The sequence below is a fragment of the Balaenoptera physalus genome, assembly GCF_965194825.1.
Source record: "Balaenoptera physalus genome assembly, chromosome: 3".
Taxonomy (NCBI): Eukaryota; Metazoa; Chordata; class Mammalia; order Artiodactyla; family Balaenopteridae; genus Balaenoptera; species Balaenoptera physalus.
The window spans coordinates 47,676,049-47,701,894 of NC_138890.1; the positions used below are offsets into that span (position 1 = coordinate 47,676,049).

General features: G+C 45.4%; 1 protein-coding gene across 3 annotated transcripts in view; it reads right to left on the reverse strand.

The window, feature by feature from the left end:
- The window catches only part of GRIA1 (glutamate ionotropic receptor AMPA type subunit 1), a 305,861-nt gene that overhangs the window by 91,568 nt on the left and 188,447 nt on the right, over positions 1–25,846 (reverse strand). For all 3 annotated transcript variants that reach the window (XM_082455650.1, XM_082455649.1, XM_082455651.1), the window contains exons 6-10: positions 23,791–23,952; positions 21,623–21,790; positions 13,584–13,688; positions 4,169–4,279; positions 3,277–3,483 (exon numbers count right to left, since the gene is read on the reverse strand). In XM_082455650.1, the coding sequence (XP_082311776.1) occupies positions 3,277–3,483; positions 4,169–4,279; positions 13,584–13,688; positions 21,623–21,790; positions 23,791–23,952 (753 nt within the window). The remainder of the gene's footprint in view (positions 1–3,276; positions 3,484–4,168; positions 4,280–13,583; positions 13,689–21,622; positions 21,791–23,790; positions 23,953–25,846) is intronic.

Below are 25,846 nucleotides of genomic sequence, written 5' to 3' on the forward strand. Positions count from 1 at the left end.
TTACTCTCATTGGCTGAGATTTTTGAGAAGGCATTTTACATGGAATAAAAAGCCTGGCTTTAGAATGACTTAAGTTTCTCACTCATAGAAAGAAACTTTCTGTAAAGCAATGTGGGACTGAGTATGTATTTCATAGTAATTCTTTTTTTTCCCTAACACCCATTGCATAAATCTTGATGCTTTTTACAAACACTTACAAGCCATTGCCGGGAAGAAGATATCTCTTCTTTCCTCTGTAACCTAACATAGGTAGAGAAGGAATGGGGGAGAAAAGTCATGGAAATGACTTAGAGGGAATGACCACAAGTTACCCAAAAGGGAGGTAGATGCCGAGCTTCTAAAGTGGTAAAGGGAATTGAATGGATTTGTCTGGTGCCTCCTGATGTGAGTTAATAAAAGGGACTGTGAACTGGAAAAAAAGTCACAAAACCACATGATCTTATTGCTTAGTTCATTTAGCAGTTCCAAGATTTATTCCATGGAACATTATTTTTAGGAGGGTGTTAATAAGTATAACATGAAAATAAACACAAATGTAAACAGACTACTTTGAGGCAGGACTTCTCAGAACCTTTAAAAGACCCCTATGCACTGAGAATTTCCAAGAGGGGTAGGTAGATATAGTGTTTCCAAAATTCTTTGTCCATGGACCCCTGAGGGTCTTCAAAAGGCACCCATATGCATAGGAGACACATACAGTGGGAGATGCTTCAGTTCAGTGACCTCATTTTGCAGATAGGAAACTCAGGTCCAGAGAGGACAGGTGGTTTGTGCAAAGCAGCAGTGTTTTTAGCTTGTCTGATGTTGACTGAGAGGTCTCAGGAGTTGATTTCCAGCCCCTGAGGAAGTTACTGGACCTCTGCAGGATCAGTCAAGGGCAATGTTCATCTGGGAAAGTAGACCTGGCCGCTTTGCTTTGTGACTCACTGACCACGTGCCCTCGAGTGAGATGGTTGTCCTTTTGGATGTCAATTTCCTCTTTAGAAAAAGAGGCATAATAATTTTTGCTTTATCTATTGGAGAGCAGTGTTTTTCCAGAGTCAGAAGAATTCAAATACGTGAGGGTACTGTGACCCGTGGGCGTTTCACAGGTGCTCAGAATTATTTTCTTAAACAGATGTCTTGTGACAGTGATTCTCAAGCTTGAGCGTGCAGCACATCCAAAGCACCTTGGGGTTTTTTTAAAACCACAGATGGCAGAATTTCTAGATCACTGGGTCTGGAGAGACCTGAGAATTTGCATTTCTAACAGGTTCCCAGGTGAGGCTCCAGACTTTGAGAACTACCGACCCAGGAGATCCCCAAACAAAGTACATCCGGAAAAAATCCTGGCTAAAGAGTAGACCGCGCTGATGCAGTAGGTAAAAGCAAAAACTGAAGAAAATGATCAGGGATGGAGATTCACTCTGAGCCAGGCACTGTTGAGGGGAACACTCCCCACCCCAGCCCTGGGATAGAGGATTCAGGGGTAACCCTTGGAGGAGGTCAGTGGCTCCCAGGAGTCATGTAGCCAGTGAGCTGGCAGAGTCGGAATTCAAATCCAGGTGTCTGTCTCCCAAGTTCACTCTCTTGCTGCTTCATTAAGACAAAGAACAGGCAAGAAAGTCACTGAGAATCAGCCACAAAGCCGTACCCATGCAAGCAGCAGAAATTTCATTTGCAGCCTGTGGCATCTGAGGATGCAGACACTGTTGCTGTTCTCATCACTAGTTAATAGTGGCCTTAGAGTCCAGTGTGCTCAGATGGTGGGATTTCTACAGAGGCAGTATGTCCCAGCATGCAGTGTAAGAGCCAAGGCTGCATGTCCCGACTGTGCTCTGTGTCCTTTGCCAAACTGCCTAATCTCCCTGGGTCTCAGTGTCCGCATCTATAAAATGTGGAAAATATTCATATCTACCTTCTGGGGTTGTTATGAGGAGTAAGTGAAATAATGTGGGTATTTCGCATAGTGCCTGGCATATACTACGTGCTGAAATGCTACTATTATAATTGTTGATAAGAGCAAAAGGTAACAAAAGGAAGGTGAGAGACACCCTGATTGACTTAGCCTATTTAACAGGCACAGAAGGAAGAGATTTGGAGGCCTCCGAATGAATTTTTCTGATCTTGCTGGTCGTTTGTGGCTGAGAGATGCTTTCCCCAAACCCCTCTAGTCTTCCTCAGTTGGGGGGGGTGGGCAGAAAAAGAAAGCCAAACTGAAAATCAAGAGAGGGCATCCATTTGGGCCCATCGTGGAGTTTTCAGAATACAGTTTTTACTGGGCAGAGGGACAGGCCTTGTGGAGGTGAGGGGAAAGGGGAGGGCTGGCAGCTGAGGCATCCAGAGGCAATTTTGGTTTGTCACCGATGAGCCAGTGACCCATGACTAATGGCTGGCTACTGGGGGGCTTGCCCTTAGGATAATCATGTCATTGTTCTGCTCAGATCATAGGCCTTTTCTAAGGGAACATGGGGTGAAGGTAAAGATGAATGTTGGTGGAGGTGAAAAGTTCACAGTAGTTGCCATGGGGATGACCTGAAGAGCTTGGTGGAGGTTCCCATGGAAACCAACCTCAAGATGCAGTATTAATCACCCAGATCTCTATCTTTCACCCGTGAAGATTCCCAAAGGTGAGAGGCAATAGAGGAGGAGAGAGGGTAGAAGCACGTCCCCCTTCTCAACTCATTAGCCATCTTCCCAGGTCATCTCAAAAGCCACCTTCCTAGAAAGGATTTTCTTTGTTCCATTTCTTTCTTCTTTGAATTCCCTTTGTATGGCTCTCATGGCCATCATGACTTCTATTGCCTTGATCTGAGACAATGAGATTTAAAAACCTCCTAAATGGTTGCTTCATCCTGACCAGAACTCAATACCGGCTTGAGGCTCGGCATATGCTTCTGTTCAGAAACCCAGCCTGGAGTCTTTGATTTCTGTGAGTGAAGCGGTGGTAGTCTCTTTCCTGCATGTGGTGGCAGGATTCTTCTTCCATTGCCTTTTGTTGTTCCTCTACTCACGTACCTTCATGATCTTCCAGTGCCCACTGAATCAATCCACACTCTTTCCCTTTTCTTTTCTTACTCAGACTTATCCCTGACTACTCATCTCAAGCCCTCTACAAAAATCAGCAGTGTTTTCTCATTCTCCTTTCACACCTTACTTATTTCCATCACCATTCCATAGTTTATACTTTAGAAATTCTTGGGCTGCCTTTAGCTTCTGCTAACCACCAACCACCAAATGACTTCCTGTCAACCTCTCTGCCTCCGCTTCCAATTGCCCACCCTGTAGGGAACTTACTCCATAGACCAGCTCTCCCACCATGCCATTCCAAGCCTTTGTGTCAGGGTCGCGGGCTCCATATTTCCCATCACTGACGATCTCAAGACGGTAGGAGTAGCCCACGTGCTTGGCGATCTCTGCTGCCAGCTCTACACAGTAGCCCTCGTAGCGGTCGTTGCCTTCAAACTGGTTGGCATTCTTCTTGAGCATCACATAAGGATCTTCCTGGTGGAGAAATGGGAGACAGAGAATGTGGGTTCTGGGTTCACTCTTGCGGAGGGAGGCCTTTGGCGTGGCGGAGGAGGACGTCTCCAACATTGCTAAACTTTGGGGAAGTCTCTCTGGCCCCTAAATCCACTTCCTGCATTTCTGCTCCCCCCCATTACAAAAGTTCTTGGGTTAAGGAAGCAAACTATTAAAATAGAATGTTTCACTGAGACGCCATGCCTAGCTTTTCAAGTTGTTCCAGGAGCTCTTGTATTTTTTGGAGGTGTTGGGGGAATAACCCTTAAATAGGCTCCAACTGTCTCATCACTGAAAATCATAGCAGCTTTACTTATACTCACTTTAGGTGCTGGACTTTAGGGAACTTGCTTTGAAAATGGCTTCTACTAAGGAAGGGTAGAGTCAGAACCACTACAATTTAGTCTCATCTTTATGTTTTATATACATTGGAAACTGTGGCTCAAAGGAGGGTAAGTGACTTACTTATCCAGGAGCACAAAGTGAAATCATGGCAGAGCCAGAGAGCAAAAGTCCCTCTGACTTTCAGGATATTCCTTTTTTACTTCCTCTTTCTACCGACCACACAGTTTTGGCAAGAAGAATGACCAGCTTTCACTCCTGGGAAAACCTTTGTGTTGGTCTATCTCACATCCCAGGTAACCTCCGTGAAGGACTGAGTACTCACTAGGATTGTAGTGACGATGTACGTTCTATTCTGGACACTTGAGTTATCCCCCCCGGCTTGAGCATCCGTGGCTGCAGGGACAAACTTATCATCTTCATTCCAGTAACCAATCTGTTAAAGAGAGGAAGGTGGTGACATAAGGTGAGCCAGGCTCCTCAGGAATGGCCCACTCTGGGTCCCCCAGCCAACGCCAGACAGGAAATCAAGGAGCTGAGCATCACACCAGCAATCCTGGACACACCAGGCTCTGAAGTACTGGTAGATATAAACAACAAGAGACAAGATGCTCTCTAGGTCCTCCCATCCCCACCCCATGAAAATCCTCATCATGATGGGTAAGCCTGAAAATTGCCTCTTAAGGGCCGAGGGTTTAACTGTTGATGCAGCTAAACTGTTATGTACAATGTGAGTCAGGGCCATAGAGATTTAATTTCCTGCAGTTGTTCACAAGGCCAAACCCCTCCTTCCCCCATGCCTAGTAACCCTTCTCTTCCTGAGCTCATTCTGAAGTGTAGTTGGAATCATATGATTTAAACCTTACATTCTTTTTGTTTTCTTTTTAGGTGAACTGTATTTTTCCATCTGGATTTAACTTTCTAGGTGATGGTTATTTTATCCTTTATTTATTCATTTCTCTTATTTCCAATTTTTGACCTATTATAATACTGAGAATATAGTCGTGCCTGCAAATACTGATTGACATTATTTTTTAAAAAAAATTAGTAGTTATTTATACTAACTCATTTTCCAAGGTCTTTTAGCAGATACTTATTGGATCCCTATCGTGTGTAAGACTCCGAGCTAAAACATTGGTGGTATTGTGGCAGGGTTGAGAAAGAGACAAAGAAGTCTCAGAGATCGTCCTTGCTTTGAGGATCCCTCCAGCCTATTTGGGAAGACAAGACACACACATGCACGTGGCCCCAGAAGTGACAAGTGAGTGGCTCAGGTAGCTTGAGCCTAAGGAGTTTGGAGAAGCAGAAGCCAAGTATGGAACCTATGCTGGGAAAAAGGCAGCAGGAGGAGGTGAGGCTTAAGTCACGAGGGATGGAAAGGTTGAGCCCAAACCTGTCAGGTCGGAGAGAAGATAAGCCAAGATGGGAAGGCGGGAATCTGCCCAGATATGTAAGTTCAGTGGGTCCTGAGTGGAAGATAGGGTTAGTCCAAGAGGGCAGTGGGCGCTTGGGTCTAGGTAGCAGAGGGATTGGAAGGCCAGGCTAAGTGGTGTAGACTTTATTCTGAAGGCAACAGGGAGTCATGGAAGGTTTGGGAAGAGCAGAATGGCGTGGCTAATACACACACACACACACACACACACACCCACACTCCACACACACCCCTATCTCTATCTATCTTTTATTTTATTTTTTGGCTGTGTTGGGTCTTTGTTGCTGTGCATGGGCTTTCTCTAGTTGCGGTGCATGGGCTTATTGCAGTGGCTTCTCTTGTTGTGGAGCATGGGCTCTAGGTGCGCTGGTTTCAGTAGTTGTGGCATGCGGGCTTAGTAGTTGTGGCTCACGGGCTTAGTTGCTCCACGGCATGTGGGATCTTCCCGGACCAGGGATCAAACCCGTGTCCCCTGCATTGGCAGGTGGATTCTTAATCACTGCGCCACCAGGGAAGTCCCTGTCTTTATGTATCTTTAGACCGTTGTGTTTTGTTTTTTGGTCATTCCGCTGGCTGTAGTTATAAAGGGCAAACAGGAAGGAGAACTGAAGTGCATTTGCAGAGGGAGGAGCAGGTCTCCTAAGTCAGCCCAGGTTCACAAAATCCAAGGCACATGCCAGTGGTCCACTCAAATGTCACCTTCACCTTGATGTCTTTCCCAGTCCCCTCAGTTGGAAAGAAACATTTCTCCCTGCCATTTCACTGCCATTAACAACAATAGTAATAATTGCCAACATTGATCATGTTCTTGCTCTGTTAGAGGCTGTGTTTGATAGTTTTTGTGCCAGTTCATCTGGCTTAGAAGAGTTTGTTAACTTGCAAGGTGATGGTGGCGATGCAGCTGAGAAGTGGCTGAGCTCAGCCTGGAATGGTGGTCATCTGTCTCCAGGGGCAGCTTTTCATCATGATGCTGTTCTTTCTGAGAGGGGACTTAGCCCTGGGCTGGGAATCATATTAGCTGACAGTTATTGAGTGCTTATTGTGTTTTAGGCACTCTTCTAAGTGTTTTTTATGTTTTAACTTCTCTCATCCACACAAAAACCTATGAGGTGGGTAATCAATTATCACTCCCATTTTAAATGTGAAGAAACTGAGATGTAGGGGAAGTGGAGTAACTTTCCCAAGGCCGCAGGAGAGTCGTGGAGCCAGGATCGGAGCCGGGCAGGCTGACTGCAGGGTCGTGTCCTTCTGTGTTTTGCTGCCAGCTGGCCCTGAGTGCCTCGTGTTGGTTCCCATTGGCCCCATGGTCTAGCTGTTGGCATGTCTGTCCCCATCTCTCCACGATGCTGTGGGCTTCTCAGGGACAAAGCTAGAGGTCTATTCGTCTAGGACCCCTTTCTTAGGGCCACAGATTGTACCATAGAGAAGCAGCTCAGGAAAGGTTTGTTGAGAGAATGAGTGCATCCAGCATGGAGACAGTGGATCCTGTTCTTGCTGAGACAGTTCAGAGGCCTGAAGGGGGTCAGGGGAGCTGTCTCTCAGGACACTGGGTCAAGATTTGCCCTCATGCCGGCATGGGTACCGTGTTGCCTGTGTGGGGCACTTTCAGTCAGCCTGGAAGGGGACATGTCTCTCTAATGACACAAGAACCAGAAACGTAGATTCCCAGAATATCAGAGCCAAAAGAGGCCTGAAGAATCATTTCCTCCAACCTCTTCCTTTTTTACAGAGAGGGAAACAGAAGCTCAGAGACGAGGGGACTTGCTCAAAACCAGGATATAGTCCTGCCTCCCCCATTTTGCTAGGCCAGTGTTCCATGGGACCCTAGGGCATCTGTAAAGGCCCTTCACCACTTTCATGGGAAGTGAGGGGTCAGAGAAGAGGGGGAAAGCTCTGGGTTCCTCACCCTTGCTTCAGTAGTCAGTTCAGCTTTTAATCTATTTCACGCTTTGAGATTCCCCTTAAGAGTTCATTTTTACAAGGAGCCCATTCGTTGAAAAATAACTATTTAAAACCATTATTGTAGCATATCGTGGGGCGAGTTTAAAAAAAGAATTTCCAAACTACTTTCCTAACACTTAACTGTTTTTTGCTCCTCACGCTATGCAAATAACACAGAGACGGGCTCGGGATTATTTTCTCTGTTTTATAGAAAAGAAAACTGAGGCTTGGGGAGATCAGATGATCTAATTTATACAGATTAAATAGCAGATTAGTGGCAGGGCATAGGAGCCAGGTCATGGACTTCAAAGGTAAAATTATTGAATATAATCAATACACACTTGGGAGACGATCAAGCAAATGTAATTGCCATTTTCTTTCCCCCTGTAGATGATGCTATGGTGTTTTCATGCCCTTCTCTTTCCCTTCCCCCTCCTTTTTCTTCCTTCCCTCCCTTCTTTCCTTTCTTCCTTCTCCCTCTTCAGGATTAGTCACAGGTTTAGTTGTTCTTAGTTGTTCAAACTCAACAACCATCAGCCTTGAGGAAGTTGCCTTCTTTGACATGCAACCAAGTTCTCTAAAATCTATTGTGTTTTCATAGGTATTATTTTTAAAAGTGATGGCTTGATGGTCCAGAGATTGGTCTCTGGCATCAGACAGACCTGGTTTAAAAGGTAGACTTTTCTAATTAGTAACTGTATGACCTTGGGCCAGGTACTTGACCTCAGTGGGCCTCAGTCCCTGCTCTGTAGAATGGATACAACAAGAGTACCTGTCTCGCAAGGCTGCTGTGGGAACCAAATGCGTTAATGCACGGACAATAGTACGCATAGTGTGTGGTTCATATTAAGTTGCCAGTAAACTAAAAAATGATATCCAGTAGGGTAATGCCTGATTGAAGGCTAACAGGCTTCTATTCTGCAGTACATTTCAGTTTCACTTTGCTATTGAACATTGCCAATCTCCAAAAGAAGTATATATTATGGAGTATTTCTCAAACTCATTTGACAGCGTAACCCTCTTTACATGCAGAATGTCCTAGGATAAATGGTGCAAAACCCACAAAGCACTGCTCTAAAATCTCAAGTTATTTGATCAAAGAGAGGGGAAAAAAGCAAGATAGATCTGTACAGACCAGATTTATATGGCTTAGAAAGAGATTTTAATTTTTAAGAATAGGGATCCTTCAGAGCTAGTATTATAGCACTAATGTTAAATTGGTATCTATAAAAATTATTGTCTAGCTTGGCTTATATCAAAAGCTAGAGGAACAGTTAAATGTTGTAAACAAGCTTATTTTATTCCTAACTCTTTTGTAGGGAAATAAAAACTATTGCCAGTCAGAAGAGCAGGGTGATGCCAAAACCCAGCTTGCCCCTCATGTAAGCTAGCAGGCTGAGAAATCTCGTTCCACATTTTGATGAAAAGAAAGCTGGCAAAGATTTTTGAAGTGACATTGCACTTCAGAGATGAGAGCAAATTTCCCTTTCTAAGAGAAATGGGCTGGATTATTATATAGCCCTTTGATTCTCTACTGAGGATATGTAGGAACTTTGATTCTGTCTCAAAGTAAATCAGAGCTAGTAGTTTGGTAAAAATTGGGGCCCACCGTTCAGGAGAGGATTTAAACAATTCTGACAGTGAGAGGTCTTCTCTTGGGGCCAGTTATAATTTTTGATCTCCTGTTTTCCATCTACCTCTAAAGATTTTTTGAATATAGGAAATGAGTCTAGATGATAGATTAGATTTTTTTAAGTAAATGAAGTCTAAAAAGGAGATGATCATTGAACAGTAAATTCAATTGATTTACCTTGCATAGTCATCAAACCAAATTTATACATTTTTAGCTCTAAGCTTCCTCTGAAGACACAGCCCCTGACCTCCAAAAATGTTATCCATTATAATAAATTTTTAAAAAGGAAGATGTCTCTTGTGGCGAAGACAACCTGATGACCCCCAAGGATTCTTGTTCACCTTCCATAGCATACAGGTATGGTGGGAAGTAGCTACCTGGACAGCAACTGCATTTCCCAGCCTTCCATATGTCTAGGTGGGCCAGGTGATTGGGTTGGCCAGTGGAATGCAGCAGAAGTGATGCACATCTCTCCTAGCCTGACTCCCCCAGATCTCCAGCACAGTTTGTAATATCTTTCTTCCTCACCTGTTAGCTGTCTGTTGATAGCCAGGAAGACCCAAACAGACAGTGGAGCCTCCATAAGCCTGAGTCTTAATCAGAGCCCCCAGCCCCCATACTGGTCACTGGGTGAACAAGAATGAGACCTTTGTTGCATTAAACAGCTGAGATTTTAGAGTTTATCTGTTATTGCGCCTAGGGTTATCTGAACTAACACACTTCAAGAATTTGAACTTCATAAGTTTATGTGTTAACTTTATCTGAGTTCTGCTTGAGGTGTTTTTTAATTAAATTTGCCAGCATTTTTTTTTCTTACTTGCTGGCAGATCTATGGAAATATGGGCCAGAGTAGTATGCTCCCTGGTTGCCCAGCAACATTCAATACACTACCCACTCATTTAATGAACAACCGCTTATTTGCATGTGCTTACTATGCGTCAATATATTGTAGGCACTGAGGATACAATAAATAACAGAACCATGTCCCTGTGTTTAGAGAGCTGACAATTTAGGGGCAAGGAGGTGGAGAAGAGGGGAAGAAAGACAATATATATCCAGACCAGGGGTCATCAAACTTTATCTTTAAAGAGCCAGACTGCAAATATTTTAGGCTTTGCAGGTCATACAATCTCTGTAGCAACTACTCATCTCTGCTGTCATAGTGCAGAAGCAGCTATAGACGATACCTAAACAAATGAGTTTGGCTGTATTCCAAAAAAAAAACCCCTCTATTTATGGACCCTGAAATTGTAATCTCATATAATTTTCACATATCATGAAGTAGTCATCTTTTGATTTATTTCAACCATTTCAAAATGTAAAAATCATTAGCTCATGGGCTGTGCAAAAACAGGCATTTGGCTGAATTTGGTCTGCAGGCTGAAGTTTACCAACCTCAGTAGAGATCAGTAAACCAACAAGAATATATCAGAAGGGATAAGCACTGTGAAAAATTGGGACAATGGGATTGTGCTGGGTGGATGGGGGTCACTTTAGATAGCTTGATCAGGGATGGCCTCTCCAAAGTGACTTTGCTTGGGCCAGACTTGAGTGACAAGGAGAGACACTGCATATGAAACTACAGTGATTGAGAATGTCGGGTAAAGGAACAGAAAGATGCTAGGGTAGCTGTGGAGTTATGAGCCAGAGAAAGAGGAGCAAGAGCTGGTATCAGAGGGACACAGCGTCTGGGGTTCTGAAGGTCAAGACAAGGTTATATTTTACCTGCAGTAGGAAGCCAGTCAAAAGCTTTAGGCAGAAAAGCAATATAACCTGATGTATATTTGAAAATTATCATCCTGGCTCTTGTGTGGGGAAAATGGCCTTCTAGAGGGGCAAGAACATGGCCAGTAGGACTAGTGACTGGTAAGGAGGCTCCTGAGTGAGTCAGGCAGGTGTGGAAGGTGGCTTGGACTCTGGGATCATCAGTGGAAATGGAGAGAAGTGGTTGGATTGAAGCTCTGTCTTAGAGCTACACCAGGTCTCAGTATGTCCAAAGTTGGGTGGCAAGGATTTAAAGAAAAAACTTCCAAAGGACATCTGGACTGGAGAGCTGTGCATTGACATCAGTAGGACTTTGTGTCACTTTCTTCCCTGCCCAGTCTTTCCTTTCCAGTTATACTTGGGTCAGAACTGGGGATGACAAACTTGGGGCACGGCAGGGGGACACATATCAAGCTGAAATGAGACTTGGCCATTTCAAGTCCAAAATTAGCTACAGGACCAGTAGTGATGGGCAGAGATGGTTAAATCAACAATGATGGTCCCTTCATGAAAGACCTTCGAGAATTTTCCTACACTTCTCTCTTGGCAGCCAGTTACCAGAATTTGTGATCCTACTTGAATTTGACAAGGTATTTTATTTGGATAGAGGTCCCTAAATCAGCACCCCACGGTGAAGTGGAGTCTCTGAATGGGATTTCCCAAGGATTTAGCTTTAGTGGAGCCAGTGCCCATTCTGGCATTTGAAGATCCTAAGCATTTGATGGATGTATGTGTAGAGCACACACATTTCAGTAGGATGTCAAAATGGACCCAGATAACTAGAGGGTGTGTTGGCAGATCGGTGACCAGGATATGCCTAAAGATCAGGAGAGAGTCCTCAAGGCCCCCGGTCAAGCAGCAGTAGCCCCTCTATTACCTTCATCAGGTAAGGCCAGGCACTGCTTACTGAAACCAGCACAACGAGGTCACTGTGAATCTGAGAAATTACTTTGAATCTGAGAAATTACTTTGTTAGGAGGCTGATTGAGTAAAAGACCTGAAGCCACAGATGTGGAGGAATTGATTGTCTGAAAGTCAGATTCCCCGTAAACAAAGGATGCTTAAGCCCACATTCTAGGAAAGGATTTAGTCATGGGAAAGTAAGTTGAAAAACAGCCCCAGGATCTGAAAAATAAAGCACAACGATTTGCTTGTGGATTTTAAGGTTACTCTGTAATTTCTATTTGCTGATGTATCCATTCCATGGGCTTGCACAGCCTGACTCACTCAAAATCAAGGCTGACATAAAAATCCCTGTGGCCTAAAGAAGGCAGTTGAAACAAACAAACAAAACATGGGCTGAATGTCCACTCCATGCCAGGGGCTACTTTTGGGAATCCCTTGATACAGGCAAGCGGGTAGCAGACATTGTTTCACTCAGTGCTGATGGCAACCCTGTGAGGTAAAGGATTATTCCTCATTTGGAGATGATGTAACTGAGGTCCAGGGAGGCTAAGTTGTTCAAGGTCACGTGCCTAGTAAAGAGTAAGGCAGAGACTTAATTCGGGTCGTGTCTATCTCCAAAGCCTGAGCTTATAACCATTCTGCCAGTGTATCTCACCAAACCACCCAGAGCATCATGGACCACCACAGGTTGGGAATAGAAAGCATGAGCAGACCTGTTCTGTAGAACTTTCTGGGATGATGGAAATGATCTATTGAGTACATCTGTGCTGTCTAGTATGGCAGCCACTAGCCACCTGTGGCTACTGAGCTCTTGACATGTGGCTAGTGCAGCTGAGGGACTTTTAAACTTTAATTATTTAGAATTAAAGTTAACTGGTCATCCACGGCTAGTGGCAACTGTATTTGACAGCACAGGCATAGAGAGCGTCAAGTTTGAGAGATGAAGGCCCAGTCTTCAATGTGCCAGGCGCAGCCCTCAGAACTTCTGCACCCGTTAGATCATTTAATCCTCTCAGTGAGCCTCTGAGATTGGCATTGTTATGGTGACCCCCACTTCAGGCACAAAGAACCTGATTTATTTGTCGGGAATCACAGGCTGGTAAGTGGTGATGCCAGGACTGAGTCCCAGGATTCCAGAGCTAATACTCTGACCCATGACCCCCTGCTAGCTTTATACCATGCGTGCAATGCCTCTTACCCACTACGCGGTGCTACCCCAAGGAACTGGGAATGTGATGAAGGCCATGGACAGTAAAATAGAGGCTGCCATGAGGCATAACAAGGGAGCCTAGGGAAGGCTTCCCTGAGGAGTAGCATTTTCTCTGAGTGTTGAAGGCTGAGGAGGAATTGGCCAGGCAAAAGAAGGGGATGGGGTAGGGGGAGTCCTAGGCAGAGGGAACACGTTTCAAGGCTGGGAGGTGAGGAAGAACATAGTGTATTCCTGGAAGTGAAAGTTGATCAGAATGACTGGAGTGGAAGGAGGAAGGAAGTGAGTGTCAAGGGTCAAGGTCAGAGAAATTGGCAGAGGCCAGAGCACACAGAGTGTGGTAGAATTCTGAATGTTTTCTCCAAGGATCTGAATGTTGTTCTAAAATGTTTAATATGCATACATGTACACAAACTAAATTTCACTTATACTTCTATGTGGAAAGTAGAGGGGATACGACCAAGTGTGGACCAGGAGAAGATGGTTCACTTCCTCAATAAATCATCATTCTCAAGTTCTTACTTTGGAATCCTATAGGAGCAGCAGGGGCATTTTATACACATCTATTACTTTATATTTTCACAGTAATTTCCCATCCCTTGGATCTTCACAAGCACCCCAAGACAAAGCTGGAGATTTTTTAAATCTCCATTTAATCTCCTCGATTCTCAGAGGAAGGAACTGACTTGCCCAAAGTCCCAGCTGGTTAGTGGCAGAGCTGAGGCTAGAATCCTCATCGCCTGCATCTCTTCTAAGAGATCCAGTCCAGGAAAGTGGGCTTCCAAGGCCCTCAGCTCTGGCCTGAGCCTCTGCTCAGCCCTCTCCTCCCTGTGGAACTGAAGCAAAGGGACCTTTACCTTTCGGATGCCGTCGTGCTTCATTTCGATCACATGGAGGGTGTAGTTGGTCCGGCGTCCCTTCTCATTAAATTGCACATTTCCTGTCAAGCCTTCAAACCGCACCTGGAAAAGAAAGCCAGGTGGTGACCAGTGAACCCTGAAGTTGCGCTTCATGTTTGTTCATCGGTTTGCTTTTTCTGCTGAAGTGAAAGTCCAGAACCTGAGGAAGTTACATGGGATGAGGTCTTGGAGTAGCATCAGTACTAAACACCTCTCTACTCCTTTGCCTGTAGCAGCCACCACTGTTAGAGTACAGTTCTCTTGCCTACTAAACTGAAATTCATCCTGAAAACTTTTTCACCCATTGCTTTAGGCAAACAGTAACAATGGATCAAAGTAGATCCTGAAAGGAAATCTCTGTGCCATCCTCAGTCAAACTCCCCCATCAGGACTACCACTGTGAGAAAGACCACTCCTCGGGTGCACACCTTCAGATGTAGAAACTGAAGGAGACCTGCAAAGGAAGAGACTGGTGTGCCATCCCTGGTGAGTCAGGAGACCCAGGACGGGGAGCTGGCCTTGTGATGCCTTGGGCTATGCCTCAATACGGCTTCTTAGTTCCTTTGTAAGTCCAGGGATTACAATACTTGGGAGCCTAAAGACCTAGAATTGGGAGACCTGGATTTTACCCCAACTTTCCTCTGAACAGCCAAGTGACTTTGGGCAATTTGCCTCTCTTAAGTCTCAAACTTCCTGTCCCGTCTACCTTCAATGACACAGCAAATGTGAAAGTGCTGTGCAAACTTTAAAGCACCTGAGGAGATTCTTTATAAGACCAGAGCCTTTCAACAGGTCTCAGCTGGTGGAATCAAGGTGCGTATTGGAAGCCCCCAAATACGCTGCATGGGACTTCTCCACAAACGAGACAGATTAAACTTCCATGGCTTCCTATCTCCAAGTTCGTTTTAAAGGCCAACTAGTCAACATGGGGGATCCAAGGCCTTTGGAACCAAGCCTGCTGCTCTGGAGGTGACCAATAAAATTTATCCACCCTCCAACTGGGGATGAGTCTAGCTGTGTATCATTGGCTTGAGTGTAAGAAATCACATTGTCCAATTATGATCCACCATGTGTCCTCAGATCAGTCTGGCCTAAGGCCAGTGACATGAGCCTGAACCTGTAACCAATATGAACCGGGCACTTTAACCCAGCATTATTTACTTCCCCCTTCTTCAAATAGCTTAAAAGGAAGCCTCACAGGGTGTTACCATTTTCTGACAGTGAATGATCAGTCCCTCTGCCTTAAGAAGGTATAAGAATAGCTGGGGTGTGTGTGTATTTGAGATGCGGGGGTGGGAGGGAGAAAGAGAGAAAGAAGGAAAGAAAGAAGAAAGGAAGGAAGGAAGGAAGAAGGAAAGAAAGAAAGAAAAGTGTGTGTGTGTGTGTGTATATGTCTCCTCTCAGGCTGACCCTCCCATCAGCTCCTGGTTTGATGTCCCAGTGGGGAGGCTACAACAGGCCCACAGCACTGAACAAATTATATACCAAGCTCTTCACTCTCTGAGATGAAATCTGGAGAAATTCTTGCTCTGGAAAAGTCTAGGCTGGTTTTGCTTTTCAAAGAGGAAGCAAAGTACCAATCCTGCTACGAAGAATAAGAAGAGAGCAATTCCAATCCAGCCGAAGCTTCACCTTCTCGCCTTGGTCGTCTCTTGCCCATCTTTAGCTTCCCATTCATTGCTGTGTACCAACTTATGTGACTCATTTGGAAAAACAGACTGGGATAGACGTGCAGATGGTTTGCAGAAACAGAAAGAAGTGTCATTAGTGATTCAAATGGGCATCTATTTTTGGTGCTGGTATCAAGTGTCATACTAATTATCATTATGTCATTCGTGTCATACTAATTATCATTACGCCATATTCATATAGCAAATTGCATATTGTCTCTATGACTCAGTTTCCTCATTTGTTTCATGAGACCCATTAGGTTTAATTATGTCTTAAGGTTGGTTTACAGATTAAATGAGATATTTTTTGATCAATGCTTGCCCCATGGTGAGTATTCAACAAAGGCCAGCTATTATTTTTATTATTACTAATTGTGTTATTATTAATACTACCACCATTTTACAAGTGTTTATGAAGCATTTTCACACGTATGACTTCATCTCCATTCATAGCAACCCCCTGATCTAGGTCGGTTAGAGAGAGATTAGGATCTTCACTTTCACGAGAGAAACCTAAACTCTGGAAGGTAAAGTGATTTGCTCAAGACTTAGGACTTACAGGTGTCCAAGGCAGGCCTGAAATCCAGAGCTTCTGACATATTCTGGTTTCTTCACTTAATACACCAAGTGGCCTCTCAAACAGAGGACAGTGCTACTGTCCTAGGCTCTGAGGGGTGACACAGAGATGTATAGAGCGTGTGTTCTCCAGGCCTACGACTGCTATCCTCTATTCCAGCTGGGCCTTCCCCAGGCTGCACTCTGTTAATTCCTAACTATGTGGCCATGTACAAGTCACTGTGCCTATATCTGTTGTTGGTTTTCTCCTCAAAGAACTGAAGTGCTTAGCATATTGTCTGGGACATAAATGTTCGATGAATAGTGTCTGTTATCTAAGTGATGGTGATGGTGATGATGAAGATCATGATTACTGCTACTACTGTGCTGTGTACAGTGGGTAAGCAGGATGGCAAAGAAGAAGACTTAACATGGAAGCCTTGGGTCCGATAAGCTGTGGTCTCACAGCAGGGGATTCTTTCAGCAGAAACGAGGGTCTTTTCACTGTCATTTTTACATGCCTTTCTCAGTTTCCAAAAAAAAATCAGCAGCAGCAAAGTTTTGTGACCCGAGGGCCCCTTGTGTTGCCACAGTGTTTTCACAAGATGCTGCTTATTTGATGTTCCCAGAAACCCAGTGAGTAGCAAAAGCAGAGGTTATTTTGCTGATGTTGTAGATAGGATTACTGAGACTCAGAGCTACGGCACTTGGGTTCAGGATTCACAGTACATCAGGAGAGGCCTGGAGCAGCTGAAGGTTCTCACCGTCTAGCTGGAGAAGCCAAGACTTATATACCCTGAGATAAATTAAAGTGGGAAAGAAGATGTCCCAGAATTACAGTTCCATGATGGCAGAGCAAGGAGAGGTCAAGAGAATGGATTCGCCCCAAACCATTTATGAGGATAGTCTGGACTCATAGTCGGAGGGATAAGCTTCTCAGAAATATATGCTATGGGCACATCTGGGAACTGCCATCCTATCCATCAGGACTGGGCCGCTGAGCCCTCATTCCCCACTCCCACCCCCTGCCCCCATGCTGGGGTGACAGGGCTCAGACTGAGGGAAACCTGGAGTTTCCCCTTAGTTCCTGCCTCCTGGACCTGCCATCACTGTCCTGGCACCTGCTGACTCCCCCTGTGAAAGACGGAGGATTAACCTTGGATTTCCTGTAAATGGTATTGGGTGCCAGCTCAGAGTCTGCCACCCATGAGATGCTGAAGCATAGATTTTCTTTCCTGCTTCGTGCCCGCTGATTGCTGGTTAGTGTTTCTACTACTTGAGCCATCAACCCTGATGACTCCTCCACCCCCATCCCTAGCGGGGGCAGCGGAGATGCTCTGGGCCCGGGGCTTCTGCAGCCTTTTTGTGGCTGCCGCGAGGTGGATCTGTTCTCTTGGCCTCTCCTCCTGAATGCTCACCGGGTGTGGGAAGTCAGAGCCTGCGGGCTAGATCCCAGTAGACCACATTCTGGTTATACTAGCCAAGGTAAGTCTCAGGACCCCTCTGAGCTTCCACTTGCCCACCTGAACAATGGGAAGAATAATCCTGCTCTATCTCATGCAGTTGCCCTGAGGTTCAAAGAAGCTTATATATGATCCCTTTTTTAAAAAAAATATATTTTTGAGCCTTGTGACAAGCCAGTGAGGGAGGCAGTGCTAAGAGGATTATGTCCATTTAAGAGATGAGGAAATTAAGGCCAGAAAAGTGGAGCAATTAATCCAGGATCCCCCCAGATAGTGCTTGGCGGAGTCATGGTGTGAACCCAGCTCTTCTCTTCCTACATGCTAACAGCCAAGCACGATGCCCACAAGTCCTCACTGGTACCCTCACTCTAGCCATCTGCTGGGTACCATTTACATCCTCACCCAGACCCTCCAAAACCCAAATCACTCCTTGTTCGAATTCACCCTTCCTTTAAGGCATGAATGACCACCCATCTCGGTTAGCTTGGGATCGTTTCAGTTTACATGTCTTGTTCTGGGATAATTGGTAATAGCTCTCCCTTTCACTCTTAAGTTTGGATGATAAATTATATGGTCACCGTACTTAAAGCCCCAGTTTCGTTCCTACAGGAAGCCTGGTAATGTTCAAATTCCTCAGTCATGGCATTCTTTTCTGACAGTCCATAGCACCAAGAGCCTGGCTGTGTTATTTAGCCCTTAATCTATACCTTTGTGGCTGTTATTTCTCAGGAGCTTGTCTTTCCTTCAACACTGGGTCTTGAGTCCTGAAAGGTATGGACTGTGTCTTACACCCCTGCTGCCCAGCTCGCCCCAACCTCATCTAGCAATGTGCCACGTAAACCTTCACTTCCAATGTGCGTGGTCATTGACTGACAGATTGCAAACACAAAGGCAAGAGGGCTGATCCTAATTTAGGGCAGCGATTCTTCAACCGAGGCCCTTAGCTGGGCTTCTAAGAGTGTCTATGGTCCACCTTGACTCCTGGTCATGCAAAAATATATGTGTGTGCATTTTCTGGGAATAAGAGTACAAAGCTTTGTTTCCCATCATATCCTCAAAGGGCCTATGACCCCCCAGATGCTAACAGCCTGACTTGGGGAGCTGGATCTTTTCTGCCAGCCAGAAGCCAACTTATGGGCGCCCTCATGCCTCTTCCTTCCTGGAGCGCTGAGGAATTCCAGGATGTGGGCTCATTAATATTCTGAATGGCTCCTTGGATGTCAGGCAGGGAGCAGGCAGGTTGATTGTCTTCACTCTGCGGCTGGGGAAACTATAGTGGGGTGGAGGGGAGCGGGGGCATGTAGATATTACCCGGGGCCATGTGCTGTTGCTGGCTAGGCCATAGCTCGTGTCTCACCTGCTGGGCTGGGCCTTCGCGGCTTCAGAGCAGAGCAGTTACGGAGACAGGGTGAGGTAGCAAGGAGGTGTGGGTTGGAGTCCCACTTTTACCACTAACTGTATAATTTTGGGAAATTTTAAAAAAATCTCTGTAGCTCAGTTTCTGCGTTTATAAAGCGCAGTTAATAAAACCAGCTACCTCAGAGGGTTATATTGAAGATTCAGTGAGATCAAACATGTAAAATACGTTCAGAACCTTGTGCATCGTAAGCCCTGGACATATCATAGCTGGTATTACCATTATTTTTAGAATAATGTGCTAATTCCTCTTGGCCTAACTCACAGACATCACAGCTCTACCACAAGCTGACCCACAGGTCCCTCCCCATGTGTGACCTGAAGGCCAATGGGCAGGGCAGAAGAGACTCGAGCCCCCAACCTTGGGTTCCAAGGACCGAATGTCACTGGGATTTACCCAGTCTACTGTAGGCACATTGCTCCTCCCTAGGGACATGGCTTTTTCAAGAGATGGGTCTTGAGGGTGAGATGGTTGGACAGTGGCCATGACTGTGTGTTTAAGGCCCTGGAGCTCAGTGCGTACAAGCAAAGGCCCCTGGGGCCACAGGACAGTTGTGGGACAGGAAGAAGAGCCCTGGATGGGTGTCTGGTCCAGCCCGTGCTGCTAAGCTGCTCTGTGACCTCGGCTGAGTCACTGCCTACTCTAGGTCAGCTGCTTCATCTATAATGTGAGAGAAAATGGGCGTCGTAATCTTTCAGGTCTCTTTTAGCAGTACGTGTTTGTGATTCTAGGTGATTAACAAAGATTTGAAAGTAATCAGTTTGAACAGCTGATTTTTAGATCAGAATGTTGGTTTTATTTTTGGGTTTGTTCTGTGGCTAGTTCTCCCTGCCCTACGTCCACACCCAATAGAGACCGAAGGGAGCTTCTTGAGGGCAGGTCTTGACTTCTCTTATTGTCCCCAGAGCTTGGCCCCAGACCAGAGCACGGAGTAGGCTCTCAGGAGCAGCTGACTGGCACACACATGTCTTGACTCAAGACAGTATAGAGATTATTATTTTTTTGATTAAGGCAACTGCCTCCTCTCAACCCCACTGAAGGCAGAAGTGGAAGCCTGAGCGTGTTACAACCAGAAAGACATGGGTTAGAGCATAAGAGAAAATAAATTAGATCCTTAGAGTTCTTAAGCCAGTTGGGACCCAAGAGTTGTCTCTCTAACTGCCTCATTGTCATGGATGAGGAAAGGGAAGGGTGTAGGAGATCTGAATGAGTATTTCAAGGTCACCCAGAGACTCAGGGGCCCAGCGGGACCTGGACCCCAGCTCTCCTGATTCAGTGCCCTTCCTGCCACCCACGTCGTCTCCAGGCTTCATCACTGTCACGATGGCATCAGGATATCCTTCCAGGGATGCCCTTAAGATGGGAGGGGCAAGGGAGCTAGAAGGGTTGTGAAGCTGAGGGCAAGTCCGTGGGACCTCCTGAAACTAGCTTCACACTGCAAAAAGAATCTGTCTCGACTGTGGGGTCTGGAAGAGCGTTTTAAACAAGCCAGAAGGAGGGCACGGCACCTTTGGCGATCATTCTGAAGCTGGTGGGTGTCTGCTCTTGCTGCCTAGCGATTCGGGGCCGCCCTGCGCAGAGACAGGGGGAGGGCAGAAAGGGCTGCGGGTGGACCCATTTGCGTGTAGTCACAGGGCAGCTGCTTCACTTCATTCCAAAGGACAGAAGTATAATTCATATTCCATGTGCAGGCAATTCATCCAAGCTGAAGAACAGCCTGTGATATTCCTGTCTTGTCTCTTTCTCCAGGTTGTGAAAACTGTTAGAGCTGTGCACGTGTGGCTGGAAAACAAATGGGAATAGTTGTACATTGTGCTCTACATTTCTCCCTCATTCAGAAACGCATCTCTCCTTCCCTGGGAGTCCAAATTCATCTTCTGTTGAATGGAGTCTTGAAAGTAGAGCTGGTCTTATCTAGGCAACTCTTGGATGGGGAGGGCAGGTCCTGAGAGGCATTTGCACCAAAATATCTTGCTGTTGGCTGGCTTGCCACTGTGTCTGATACTTGGACATTCCTTTGCAGTGAGCACTGCCCTCTTTGCCCAGCCCCCTTTGGAAACACAGCCTCTCTCAGGAGGCATGAGAGGCATCGTATGGTGCTATACGTCAGGAGTTGGAGGACCACAGCCTGGGCTTGAGGTGCTTCTAGAAACTTCTAGAGACTTCTAGGAGCTCAGAGAGTGATAAAACTGGGCAAATCCCCAGAACCTTCTAAACCAGGAATGTTAAATACATGGCTCACGTTTACCTCTGTCTCATCCTGCTTCCACAGCAGACATATCACTAATTGAGTACTTACTCCCCCCTGTTGAATCTGGATTCAGCCTCAGAATACTCTGCATAGCCAACTGATTGGAGGGGCCTGACCATTTTCTATCCCCGTTCTTTACCTGTTGTTAAGCGTGAACAAAATTGATGATTGCAATGCTGAGAAGAAAGAAAATAGAATCAGAAGTCCCGAGAAACATTTTCAGGGTCCCATCATGACATGTGCACAGAAAGCAAAGGTAATGAAGAAATCCAGAAAATCAGGGCAAGAGGGGGAGTCTCCAAGAGACTGCTAAAATGGTTCAGTTTCATCCTTGTATATCTCAAGTCCCCTTTCCAAATACAAAATCACTGGCTTCCCCTCTTTAACATAAACCCTAAGCAGAAAATAGAGCTTTTGTGCTATCAGGAATGACTATTCCATACTACTGCGTTTTTTTGTTTTGTTTTTCAAATTTCTGCATGACCTTCCATGTACGCCAAGAGCCACAGACACAATGCAGTGGCAGTCCAAACTTCAGGCGTGCTCTACCTTTTCTTTTAAATAGCTACGTCCCACCTGAAACTGATGCTGAAATCCCCCGTGAGGCTCCCATACGATGGGGCAGCCATTGCCAGCCTCACCTGCTGCAGAGCTCTCTGGATGTCGATGCCCTGGCCCCAGGGCACAGCTGGGTTAGCCAGGCAGTCCCCAGCATTCCCCCGGCGAGAGATATCGATTCTCTGCCTCCGCAGGCTCTGGAAAGCCTCAGCCATCACCTTCACCCCATCGTAGGTGAGCGCAGAGGTGTACTAGTGGGAGGAACAGAGACAGTTAGGTGTCAGAGCGAGCTGACAGGGAGGCAGGTGGGAGCTGCATCTGGGAAGGAGCTTCCAGGTGGTGAGGATGCCTGCAGTGGGCCAGGGATGGGGAGTGGGGGGGGGGGTGGAGGGGAGCAGTTGTGAGCCAGGAAGTGCCTGCCTCTTAGATGGGGGCTCCTGCTCCACCTCATAGCCAATATTGCCCCCCTGGATTGTGAGTTCAGTATTACTGCAGGTTGTGACGTTAGAAGAGAACTTTAGAATTTTGTGTTCAATCTTGCCATGTGAAAATGTTGGTTCAACTGGAAAAAGAATCCATAGATTAAATACAGCACATCTGTATCTGTCTGATACAGTCCATGGAAAACTACTTGGTGTTCTCTGTGTTATAGTCATCAGTTGGGAGCCAAGAGGAACAGTTTACTCCACCATCCCTGGTGACAGTAAAAGAAAAAAAGAATAATCCAAGAAGGGTCAACTCTTAATTATTTCCACATGTGGTTCACTCAAGTGGCAGGTTTACATTCTGCAAACTTTCCCCTTGTGCTTCTTCATGCTAACCCTCAATTTTATCCCCCTCTCGCCTAAAAGCAGGTGAAAATGTTGAAACAAAAGCAGGATAAAAATCCAGAACAACATTTCCTGGCACTGGAACTCATGTCTGTCCTCATTAATTTGTCCTCAATGTCTAGCATGTTCTCTGGCACATTCTAAGTTCACACTAGAGTTGTAGAATGAATGTATATGTATTTTTCCAGTTCTTAACTTTGATTCTCTTGCTATTTTAAAAGTATATACATTATATTTTGTTATTTTTATAATCAGCTCCAATCTTTTGGAAATTGGGTGGGCTTTTTGCATATTAATGAATTAACTGCTGTGTGGTTTGCTCATTGCTTTAAAGCACATTTGTGATTTTGCTTGCTTAAGCTCATATTGAAATAAGTTTTTATTTCTGAATTGCTAACTCAGTTTGAGCAAAAGTGGGATGAGAAGCATCTCGGTTAAGTGGCCTGCCATTCACAAAAAGAAATTGACGAGTGGCAAGAGAAAGTTGCCAAGGATCCACAGTTTGCCCCAGATAAACAAATTTAGCCTCAGAATCCTTCTCAACACAGTGTTTCACACAGCCATTGCCAAACTGTTGGATTTGATGTGGGAAAGAAAAATTATCCCCTATCCTTATTCTAAGCCATTATCAAATAGCAAACAATATAGATTTTGGCTGCAGGATTTAAAGCTGCCTTGCTGGGAAGTGAGAGACAGGTAGTCAGCATGATAATTGGTAGTAGACTCTCTGAGAAGGAGATGTGCTGGTTATTGCTTAGTTAAATTTCCTTGATTTTTAGCTAGGTACGTGGCTGATTAGAAAAAGGGCCAGCTCACTGCACAAATCTAGGAGGCTCAATCCATGAAGAAATAAATGCATCCCCCTGGAGCTGTGCAACATGGTGGTCCTGCCCAGAGTAGAGACATCATTTTCCAGCTTCCCCTGTAGGTAGCTGGGGTAGGTTTCTAAGATGTGGCCAATAGCATGTGAAGGGAAGATCTGTGTGTGACTTCTGGAAAGAGTTCTTATAGGAAGCAGTTTTGATTTTTATTTTCCTTTTCCCTTCCTGCTGGGTAGAATAGTGAGGTAATTGTTGGAGCTTCTGCAGCCATTTGGGGCTATAAGGTAGCAGCCATATGCTGAGGATAGCAGAGCAAGAAGATAGAACACGCCTCAGTGTTTGAATGATTGTGAAGCCATTACACAAGCCCTGGGGTGCTGACTTCTGAATTTTGTTTATATGAAAGAAAATCAAAATATTTATCTTGTTAAAACCATTGTCATTCTGGATTGTCCATACCCTCAGTCTTTACGGATACACTTTGCTTAACTTGCTCCTCTTAGAAAGTCTATCCTTATCTAAAGGCTAACACTACCCAGGAATCTAGGGCAGGCAGAGGGACCAGGCTGGTCCTTTGCTTCCTGCTGCCCATCCTCTTACCTTCGGTCTTTTCCAGTCCACCCGGGTGTGGTCCCGAGCATCACTGTTTTTCCACTGCTGCATGATCTTGGCCGGGATGGTGTCTGTGTAGTTCACCAACTGGAAACCTGTTACGTTTGCTCCACTCTCCTTGAATTTGTTCAAGTCAATGTCCATGAAACCCTGGGTGGAGAGGAAGGGAGAGAAGTCAGAATATGCTGCCTGGATACATCCGTTTAACCATGTTACAGAATCACAGCCTTTTCCACCCAGTTCCTACTTAAGGTGAAACCGACGTAATGGAGAGACAGTTGTGTCTCCCTCCCTTCTGAATTCTATTATCACTTAGTTTGTGCACAGAGTTAGCACAGTGGTTAAGAGCACTTGCTCAGGAGCCAGCCATGTCTGGGTTGGAGGGTGGGCTCTGCTACTCACAGCTGTGAGTTACTACCTTGGACCAAGTTCCCTGGTATTTTCTCGTATGCATAATGGAGGTTAGGAGGCGGGGGAGAAAAAGCAGTGCTATGATCCATGTCAAGTGCGTGGTGCAGAGTGATCAATAAATGGTGGCTGAGATTACTATGACGACACAGATATGCAATAGAATAAAAAACAAAAGAGGGGGAGGCTTTTCCTCCACCATCACCACTCTCCACCCTTTTGAGAGGAGAGGAATCTGAAGTCCATCAGGGGCAAGTGCCTGAGGGCTCCCCAAGGTCACCAGCATGTCTAGAAGAGGCTGGATGCTGATTACCCCTCCCCCTGTGCTCTTTCTTGTGCCACAGCCGAGGTCTTCTCTAGCCAGTGAGGCCTGATCAGTTCTCATATCCGCAAAGCATTTTTTATTGGGAATGAAACTTTCCTCCCCATTTGGTGAAGTTCACTGAAACTCAGGAAGCCTTCAGTTTAGAAAGGAAACCTTGTATTTGTATAATACATTTCTATAGTGTACAATACTTTCAAATCTACGGCCGCATTTCACTTTATGGCTTTATAAGGTAGAAATTATTTGCTTATTTGTCAGATAAAGAAATCGAGACCAGAGTGGGAGGATCATCTTCACAGAGTCATTCATTGATTTAGTAGCAGAGAGGGGACCAGAACTAAGGTCTTCTGTAGGTCTTCGCTCACTTGTCATTCAGTGAACATATTTGAGAACCTACAGTGTACTCTTCTAATAGTGAGAAAAACAACTTCCTTCTCTTACAAAGCTTACTTTCTAGTGGGAAAGATAGATCATAAACAAACAAACTATTAGGTATAAAATAAGCTACAAGGATGTATTGTACAACACGGGGAACAGAGCAAATATTTTATAAGACCTATAAATGGAGTATAACCTTTAAAAGTTGTGAATCACTGTATTGTACACCTATAACATATAGTATTATACATCAACTATACTTCAGTTAAAGAAAAGTAAATATGTAGCACAGTGTCTAGAGTACAGTCCAGCAGAGTATACCATGCAGTAGCTGTGAGTCCTCTGAAGAAAGATGAAGTGGGGTTGGAGGATGTTTGGCATGTTCCAGAAACAGTTAGAAGGCTGGTGTGGCTGTAGCACAGTGAGTGAGTGAGAGAGAGGGCAGGAAATGCAGTCGGCAGCCCAGGGCTGGATCACATAAAGCATTGTGATCACCTGGGTTTCTTTTTAAGGTATAATTGGCAGCCCACTGCAGGCATTTGAGCAGGGATCATAAAGTCATTGCTCTCTGAGCTCCACAGCTTGGAGAAACTGCCAGATCCCTGGGGGTGAAATGGGGGAAGGAGCAGGGGAAGCAGTGTGGTGGACTGAGGTTGGGGAGAGCCATGGACAGAGAGCTGAGAGCCCGGAGCACTGGCCCCAGCTCTGCCCAGGTCTCTTCATTTCTCACTGACTTGATCCAGTTTCCTTACCTAAACGATCTAGTCATCAATGACTTCATGACTCAAAGACACACACCCCGACCCATGCCTCTAAAGTTCTGAGATTCTTTATTATTTCTATTTTATAAACAAACTAAGATCAGTTCCGCCCGGAGCCTTTGCCTAGCTGTTCTCTGCCTGGAAGTGAGCTTTCCCTGGCTGACTCCTGCCC